Genomic DNA, 9,869 nt, shown 5'->3' on the forward strand with positions numbered 1-9,869 from the left:
TCTGAGATTACAGTTCTTGCCACCATGTCTGGCTAAACTGGCTGGTTTTAGCTGGCATTTATGGAGGCTAACTATTGGAGGTCATGGGAATTATGTATGCGCTATAGGAACCATTATTAAAGTTCACGATAGTATCCTATTTAATGTACTTGGAGACTATCTAGTACTCTCTCATTCTGCTCCCAGTAAGCATAGGCATAGGCAGAAAATAAGCTTATCCAGGACTGGTGAGAAGGTGCAGTAGTTAAAGGAGATCGCTGCCCAGCCTGGCCGTCTGAGTCTGGTCTCTGGGGACAAAGGTGAAGGCGAGAACTGACAACTGGAAACTGTCCTCTGACCAGCACACACAAGAGCAATGGTCATCTCTTCGTAACTGAAGGAGGAAGATAGCTCAGTCACCACCGCTAAAGCCTCCACATTCCAAATTCTTTCCAGAGGTAGGAGAAGAATCTGAGCTTAGGTCTCCATGCAGCAGAGTCCTGTTAGAAGAGCCTTACAAAGGAGCTACAAGCTGCCCTTGTCACTTTGAAGTTGGCCCATCTGCAGCTTCTGTATGTTCTTGGAGACTTGACATTTTAACAAGTGGACATCAGTTTACACATGTAATGAGTAGGAGATTGAATGTGGGTGTGTCATGGTCATAGTTCCCAGAGGATAGTCATTGTTACTCATGGTTCATTTTGAGATGCTGTTGATCCCAAATGGATGGTCAGTCCTTCTTTCCCCTCCAGTGTGTTTTTAGTGGAGGATCTGTCTGGGAGTGGTATGTCTTGATGTGAGTCCAGGTAACCTGGGAAGAACTCAGTGATGTTTGTCTAAAGCCCAGACATGGAATCAGTAACTGCTTACAAAACCAGATAATGTCTCTGCAAAGAGATGTCACTTCTGCATGTCATTCTTGCTCACATTGCATCATATTTTTATTGGAATTTATGAGTGTTTGGTGAAATCAGAGGTCCATGCATATAGTCAAAATCTTTCACTTTTTCAGGCCGAGCTTTGCACTAAGCATGGCCACCTGTTCCTCGTTTCATTGACTTTACAAGGGTGATCGTGTACTTACCCTCTTCTGATTGGCTCCTTCATCTCTGCTGCCCATAGGAGAGCACCACCGTGCAGACAGGATTTATCTTAAAGGACAAAACAAGTAACTTCTGAGCTTGAGATCGCTGCCTTTTCCTGAGGTACCTTTCCCTTTACTGCATCTCAGACAGGGTTCCATGGGTCTTCCTAGTAGATAGCCTGCTTGGGTGCTAAGTTTCCAGAGAAAATTTGAAGACCCCGTGAAATTATTGAGGGGAAGCTCATCTTCAGCATCAGCACCATGCTCCAGGCAGACTGTATTAGAACTGACATGCTGAGGTTTTATGTAGCATTTTAAGAACTGCAGTGGAAAAAACGAACAGGAAAGGGGAGCTCATCCCTGATCTTTCTGCTTCTTCTTTACATAAAGTGAAAGGCCAATTCTCTTTTAAAAGTACAGTTATTTGGGGCTGGAGAGAGAGCTTAGTATGGTTAAGAGCACTTGTTGCTCTGGCAGAGGCCCTGGGTTTGTTTCCCAGCACCCATATGTGAGGGGTCCAATGCCACCTTCAGATTTCCATGAGCACCAGGCAGGCATGTGGTACACATATGTGCAGGCAAAATGCTCATTCACAAAAATCTTTGAGGAATTCATGCATACATAGTCTATTTTGATCTTCTCTCCCTAACTGCTCCCAGATCCATCCACCAACTTCATGTCCTCTTTTTAAAATCTATTTTATTTTTTATTGTAACCCTTGGTGTCCACTCACTGGAGCATGATTGACCTACTAGGGCTTTACCCTTAGGGAAAACCAACTGGTTTAGCATGGTGGTGCACACCTTTAACCCCAGCACTTGGGAGGTAGAAGCAGGCTCATCTGAGTTCTGGGCCAACCTGGTTTACATAGCAAGTTCCAGAAAAGCCAGGGTCATGTAGAGGGACCCTGTTTCAAGAAACATGCACACACCAAGGGAGGAAAAAGAGGAAAACAAAACAAAAGTAACTCCCTCAGCATCTGTCCACTGTCCATAGTTCCTCAGCTCAGGTGGTGGTTGGAAGATGATCTCAGGAGCATGATCGGACGTTCCCCAAAGCAAGCGTCAGTGCGTTGGCTCCTTTTCTCCTGTGTAGTTGCTGTTGCTTCAGTTAACAGTGCACTCCGATTCTGATGTAAAATCTTACTACTATTGAACCTGTAAACTAGAATTCAGAGGTAATTGTCTTTCTACATAGGACAGCTTACATTAGACGTTTTTATACTTTACAACTCTATTGCTTCTGATCTGGAATTTGAATTAATTTATCGAGACAAGTCCTTACTATGTAGCTCTGGCTGTCCAGCAACTTGCTATGTAGACCAAGCTTGCATGGAATGCAGAGATCCACTTGCCTTTGCTTCTGCTGAGATTTAAGGTTATGCATAGCCATGCCCTGCCTGATTATGATTTCTTTCTTTTCTTTCTTTCTTTCTTGCTTTTTTTTTTTTTTTTTTTAAAGTTTTTCAAGACAGGTTTTCTCTGTGTATCCTTGGCTATCCTGGAACTCTCTGTAAACCAGGCTGTCCTTGAACTCACAGGCATCCAACTGCCTCTGTCTCTTGAGTGCTGGATGTGGCACCACTTCCTGGCTCTGATTATGAATTTTAAAAGTAAATGATAAATAGTAGTAGTAATAAATAGTAAATAATAGTAAATAGTAAGTAATAATAATAAATAGTAAGTAATAAATAATAATAAATTATTATTATTATTATTGAATGATCCCAGAGCTGGCTGAGCTGATAGAAGTAAGTATGCAATCAAATACCTTTAAAAATAAAACTGAAAGCAGGATGTGCTGGCTCATGCCTGCAATCCCAGCACCTAGAAAACCAAGGTAGGAGTTTGAGGCTAACCTGGCCTACACAGAGTTCTAGACAAGCTCCAGGCTGTAGTAGTGTAAGACCCTGCCTTAAAGCAAAACAAGTCTTAAGATAGTAGTTTTTCATTTGAATTATGTTCAACATTTAAGGTTCTGTTCTCAGAAAGCTTATTATGTTAAAAAAAGTTCTTCTCAGCCAGTTAGAACCGGAGGAAGCTAAGTAAGGAGATCATTAATGTTCAAGGAGAAAGGGTTTTTGATGGTCTTAGAGCTTCCAAATGATGTAATATCTGTGAGGTGAAAACTTAAGCCCTCTGGACCATCCAGATTGAGACTGCTCCAAGAACAGGCTAGGGTTAGATGGTAAGCTTTTTTTTTTTTTTGCTCAGGGACATAAAATATGAGTTAGCATTTCCTCTTTCATTTGCAGGGCGCCTTGCCAGGTTACATTCTGCATCTAATGGGATGTACACACAAGAATGCCTCTCCTGACCATGGTTGGGATACCCACGTGGCTATTGAGGCTCTGCAGAACCAAAGCTTTGTTGTCTGAGGCCAGCAAATTATCCAGAATAAACCCATTAGGAAGATTCACATTAATTTTGGTCTTTTTGAATTTTTTTGTAAGATGGATTAGAAAGAACTCAACTGACTGCTCTATTTTTGTTAACTTGGTTTTTTCTACCATAGGTCTCAACAAATGGCAGCTATTACATCAGACAGTGACGAGTCCTGCTGCTCCCTTACAGTGTCTGACAGACCACTGTGGATTCAGACTGGGAGCATTGAAGTTAACAGTGAAGCGGGCAGGTCTGTCTGTCTTAAGCCCTGCCATGAAGTGAAGAGGGCACCATATCATCACTTAACCATCCCTGAAGTAGATTAGGCTAGCCTTCAAAAGACTCATTAGTTTTCTCCTAACTTTTCATTGACCTTGGTAGTTGGGTATACTTCCTCTAGGTAATCATTTCCAGGAATCAAAAGATAGTTTTCTAGAGTGGAGCCTCCTGTGAGCATCTGTATTGAGAGCAGCCTTGTGGTGAGAATCAAATGTTACATTTAGGCTTATGTTAGATGGTAACTGATTGTTCCTGGAAATCAGGGACTTGGTTATTTTTTCAGTTTCAATCTTTGTTGCTTTGACTTCTTCATTACTTACTACTGTATGTATAAGACTGTAGGGAATGGGGATGTGACTCAATTGGTTAGAGTGCCTTCTTTGTCAACTTCTACAAAGTTGTGAGTTCATTCCCAGCACTGAGTAAACCAGACATGGTGACACATGCCTGTTAATCCTAGCACTCAGGAGGTGGAGACAGGAAGGTGAGAAGCTCAAAATCATCCTCATCTGCTCTAGTGAGTCTGAGGGTAGCCTAGGATACCTGAGAATCCATCTTTAAAAAGAGAAAAAAAAATGTGTAAGAATGTGTATGTGGCCAGGCATGATGGACCATGCCTTTAATCCCAGCACTTGGGAGGCAGAGGCAGGCGGATCTCTGTGAGTTCGAGGCCAGCCTGATCTACATAATGAATTCCAGGACAGCCAGGGCAACATAATGAGACCTTGTCTTTAAAAAAAAACAAAAAACAAAAACAAAAACAAAAACAAAAAGGAGGGGTTGGGGATTTAGCTCAGTGGTAGAGCGCTTGCCTAGCAAGCACAAGGCCCTGGGTTCGGTCCTCAGCTCTGGGGGGGGGGGGGGGGGGAAAAAAAAAGAATATGTAAGTGGGGCCTAATGTGGTGGTACTTGGCTTTAATCTCAGCACTCTTGGAGGCAGAGGCAGGTGGATCTCCAAGTACAAGGCCAGCCTGGTCTACATAGGGAATTCCAAGATAGCCAGGTCTACATAGTGAGACCATGTCTCCAAAAAGAAAAAGAGACAAACATATGGATGTGAATGCTTAGTAAAAAAATCTTAAAACTCATTGTCATTTACAAAAGGTGAGTCAGAACTTTAAAGGTGGTAAAATGGGATCAAAATGTGGTTGTAATCTATTTCTGTATATGACTTAATGGACAACGTATAAAATTGTTGGATTTTGGACTCTTACATGGTGGGAAAGGTTTAGGGATTTTGGTTGTTCCTTTTGAACTTATCATTTTATGTTTTGTTATTTGTGTCTATTATGTGTGTGTGTGTGTATGTGTGTGTGTGTGTGTGTGTGTGTGTGTGTGTGTGTGTGTATGAGAGAGAGACTATATGCCAGATGTGTGTGCTTGGAAACCAGAAGAGAGCTTTAAGTTCCCTGGACTGGATTTACAGGTAGTTGGGAGCTGCCTGATGTGGATGTTGGGAACAGAACTCAGGTTCTTTGCAACAGCAATAATGTGCTCTTAACCACTGAGTTATGTCTCTAGCTCCTAAACTTACCTTTTATTATTTTATTTGAAAAAGTATTTAGTCTTCTGGATAGAGATATACCAAGGTTATTTGACCTGCTGTTTGTGCAGCTTCTGGAGAATTGTATCGTTGCATGTGAACTGTAGCCTTGATACTGGTTCAAAGTGAGACATTTGGCATTGAATATTGTGTAAAAGTTTTGGACTCTCACCTAAATAGGCATGGTAGCCACCTTAATATAATCTGTTGAGTGGGTAGAGCTTTTGGTTCTCTACTTCTCATAGGAGTCCTTGGCTTTCTTGTTCTGGTATTCAACTGAACTTCAGTAAGCCTTACATTAAAACCAGATTTTGAAAGGCACAGTTGGTACCCTTTCTCCTTAAAAGGGTACATTCACTTCCGAAGTTCTTTGGGAGTCTGACTGTTAATTGTTGCAGTCATGTTAGCCAGCTATTTCATTTTCAGGAAGTTGAATTTTCAATCAGCATTAATCATCCTTGTTTTCAGAAGCAACAAATACATGGGCCCTTCACCTTGAGGTTCGTAGTATTTTGGCTAGAAGTAATTTTTCATTGCTTGAAAGACACATGACAGAATGCCCTGTGAAGTTTATTTTATAGGCCCTGCCCCAGGGCCTACATGATCAGGGCAAATGAACCATGGTAACACTGGGAAGTTAATATAAAATCAGTCTGTCAAACCATGGGAAAGATCTGACTTTGATGCATGTGATAAATATTAGGAAAGATAAGTGCTTTTTCTTCTTTCTGTATTATGTGTTCCTTTTACATTTTATTATTCTGTTGAAACAGCATTATCTTTGGTTTAAAAATATATTTGATTCAAAGATCATCTTTACTGGCTCTTGAGCTCCAGTTTTGAGGGCATAGCTAAAGACTGGAGGGTAGTGGGCACCCACCACTTTGTATGTTAACTGTTTGTTAACGTTGGGCAGTCTGACCCTGCTGCATGGCAATGCTTCCTATAAGCCACTATGCCTACCATTTGTGCCTGGGGTCCTGCCTTTGCTCAGAAGTCTACTAAAGATTGCCTTGTTGGTGGGCAGGTGTAATAAAGGACACTGGTCAGTGCACTGAAGTGGTCTAGTAATAATATAGTACTTTCGTTGCCTTCTGATGTGTCTGATATTGGGGAGGCACCCCCCACACAGTCTCCTCCTGGCTTTGTGTAAATAGTACACTGCTCTATAGCTGATTTTTAACGCCACTTGATTCTGTGTCTAAATTTGCTTAAGACTGAGCAACTAACCTTGATGGTGTATACATTAATCCCAGCACTCAGGAGATAGAGACAAGGAATATCAGGAGTTCAAGGTAAGCCTTGGCTGTATAGTGAGTTTGAGGTGATCCTGGGCTATAAGAGACCCTGTCTCAAAAAAAGGGAAAGGGGGCGGGGCCTTTAATCCCAGCAGGGAAGGCACAGGCAGGCAATCCTCGATGAGTTCCAGACAAGACAGAGTTCCATGGTGAGACTTCTCTAAAGGAATATTTCAAAGAGACTGCAGGGTAACTGTTCCAGGGAAAGGCTGGTGTGTCCTAGGAGTCTATCTCTGCTGCTTTGATGTATTGTAACTTAGAAATAGCAACATAAAAAAGGTGGCCCACACCTTTAATCCCAGCACTCTGGAGGCAGAGGCAGGTGGATCTCGTGAGTTGCGGCCAGCCTGGGCTACAGAGTTAGTTCCAGGACAACTAGGGCTACAAAAAGGAACCCTGCCTTAAAAAAATAAACAAACAAAAGAAAAAGAAGTCAAAATTCTCCTGCAAATATTCTTAAGAAAAGTACTCAGGTGGTAGTCCTGTGTGCTGGAATTTGGTTGCATGTGCTCAGATAAAGTACACAATGCTTCCACTGGTCTAGATTGGCAGTAAGCTGTTTTTAAAAAGTCAAATATCTGATTTAAAAGAAATGTGCTGTGATCCCACGATCTGTAGGGCTTCTTTTTGTCACATGTTACTTGTGCTTAACTTCATCTTCTTCCTTTTGTTTTTGTATTTCAGCACAAAGACATTAACAGACTGCTGCTCTCTTGGGTGTGTACCACAGTGACAGAGCAAGAGCGTCGGACTGGCTGAGATTGGAGTTTGAAGCTGCACTAAAGAAGGAGAGGCTAGAGCAGTGGCTCCCACCAGTCCTCTGTGTGGGGCACTTGCAGAGCAGACTGAACGCAAGGAAAGGTATTGGGGATATTTTATGTGTGTAACGAAACAGACTGCTGCAATAAATTATGCATGAAGCGAGGAGAGAAGTGATATGAACATGTGCAGGATGCACTCAAGTGTGATGCGGAAGAATCACTGACAGTAGCTTTTTTTGAATGTGAACAGTAGTTTGGACAGGCCTGCCAGGCATGGGATGGTGCAGAAATGTGGAATTGTTTTGCATACTTAACATTTGTGCTTTCTCCAAGGATTATGTTTATCAGTTCAGAAGTGAGCAGAGGTGTGTTTAAAATGGTGCTCCTGTGAAGCAGCATGGTCACATGTGCTGAGGCCAGTGTTTGCTCAGGTGCCCGTAGAAACAAGAGGAAGATGAGCTGACATCCTGCTGAAAGGATGGCTAAGTGCCCCACCCCACCCACAAGTCAAATGTGGATCTTCTTTCTTTTAATAAAACAGGGCTGTATTATCTTGAATATATGTTTGCTTGTTAGAGCATATTAAGATGTATTTATTTGCCACTAGTATTTAACATTTTGTGCACATTTCCATAACTACTTTCTTACCTTTTCATATTTTGACTCCCAAGTGGATAGGCTAGTGTTGATCTTGGAATGAAATCATACACTCCCAAGAACTAGCTCATAATTCTCCTGAGCTGGACAGGCTTTTATTGTCACCTCTCCCTTGCTGAGTGGTGCTGTTCAGAAAAGGTGACAGCATCAGCGTTGATCTGGACCTCTTTCCACAGGAAGAGGCCCTCACTTCTTAGTGTAGGACGCTCTCCAGGTGTCAGGGAAGACTTGGCCCTGGGGGACACGTGGCAGAAACAGATCCTTGAAAACAACCTAAACTTTTGGTGCATGGAACATGAATTCTTACTAGAGACCACAGATTTTCCTTGTCTTTGCTTAAATACATATTATGAAAATCCTTAATTTTTCTTGTTTAATGAATGGAGAACACATGAGAAAATCAGATGGACCTGTTAGTACTACATTTTTAAAGCATTTTATATTTGATGGTGCCGTAATTTTAATAATAAAACTGAAGATTTTTAGTGGCAATACTGATTTATTTTTTAAACCAGAAAGATAACACCATATTGATTACTTACTACAAAAAGAAAAAAAGAAAAAAAAAAGCCAAAATAAAAAAGAAACTAACTCACAAAACTCATTCAAAGCAACACAACAGATGAACGAGCACTTGGCTCAAGAGTTCACTTTCTGTGATCTTTCTGATTGGGTGAAATTACCCAACAGTCCATTGCTCAGGATTAGCAAATGCTCTGGGTGGGATTTTTAGATTGTTTAATATTACCTGACTGTGATTTGATTTATAGCTTAAGAAGAAAAGCCGGGTAGTCTGGAGTCTAGTGAGCTTAATTGAGATCCTAACACACTGCAAGTGCTGGGAAGTCCTGACTGCATTTTACAATAATCTCCTTGGAGACTTCCACATCATGACGTCATCCTTATCAAATGGGCTCAGGAACTCGAACAGCAGGGAGCTGTGGAGAAGACTTGAAGCACGGCTCCAGGCTCTGGGGTCATCTTGTCTTAGACCCCCAACACCAGCAGTAACTTTTATGCTCACTCAGGAACCAGGTGTCTCCCAAGCCATGTGGAACATGCATGGGTTGTATCAGGAAGACCTTTAAGCTTTAGAAATCTATTTGTAGAGTGATGGAATTGACCAAAAAAATAATAATATTAAGAAGGCAAAAGCACTGGGAGAGATCAGGTTTTAAGAATCTACATATTTTTTTCTTCATGACAAATCCTTAAAGGCATTTTATTATAAACTAGATTTTCATTAAAAAAAAAAAAAAAAGACACTTGGTGGTATTTAAAATCTAGACCTACCATGTTACAACTTCGTTTTTACTGCTTTAGTTGCTTAATATTTAAGCTCTGCTTCATGCTACCTTTTGTCTGTATTTCAAATCTTCACAGGCCTATTTCATTTGTAGACTTGAACGATACATTGTTTCTCACCTTCCATCTGCTCAGAGTTAAATGTTCAAGAATATTGTGTAACGTTATCCAATAAAGTCTTTGATTTTTTTTTTAATTTAATTATTTAAAACCTGTTTCACTGTGTAGGGGTTAGCTTTTTTTGTTTTTAGGGGTTACCTTTAAAACTGGCTTTTGTGTTTTCTTTAAAAACAAAAACAAAAACAAAACAACTTTTAGATTTCAGCCAAGTTTTGTGTTCTGGGAAGAAATACTGCTTCCTAAAGGAGGATCTACAGATTTTGGTCACTAAGAGGCTTTTTATGGGTCTCTTCTGCCTTTAGGCAGAAGCCAACTGCAATTTGATAGGCCTGCACACAGCAGACTGCTTCTCTTATGGAAACAGTCTGCCTGGATGGGGTAATGACACAATATTGGTGGGTTTCTTTGATGGCACACATGGCCTGTAATCTCAGCACTCAGGGTTAGAGTTCAAGGTCA

At 41.2% G+C, this 9,869-nt stretch overlaps 1 protein-coding gene across 3 annotated transcripts in view; it reads left to right on the plus strand.

Moving 5' to 3' along the window:
- The window catches only part of Pwwp2a (PWWP domain containing 2A), a 41,223-nt gene extending 32,766 nt beyond the window's left edge, over window positions 1-8,457 (plus strand). Inside the window, exons 3-4 of one of the 3 annotated variants that reach the window (XM_036194965.1) lie at window positions 3,578-3,697; window positions 7,252-8,457. In XM_036194965.1, the coding sequence (XP_036050858.1) occupies window positions 3,578-3,697; window positions 7,252-7,265 (134 nt within the window). In that variant the 3' untranslated portion in view covers window positions 7,266-8,457. Of the gene's footprint in view, window positions 1-1,101; window positions 1,185-3,577; window positions 3,698-7,251 lie in introns of those variants that run through there. The other 2 variants (XM_036194966.1, XM_036194967.1) reach the window with 2 other exon arrangements.
- The last annotated feature ends 1,412 nt before the right edge of the window (window positions 8,458-9,869 follow it).

The sequence above is a fragment of the Onychomys torridus genome, chromosome 8 (genome assembly GCF_903995425.1).
Source record: "Onychomys torridus chromosome 8, mOncTor1.1, whole genome shotgun sequence".
Classification (NCBI taxonomy): domain Eukaryota; kingdom Metazoa; phylum Chordata; class Mammalia; order Rodentia; family Cricetidae; genus Onychomys; species Onychomys torridus.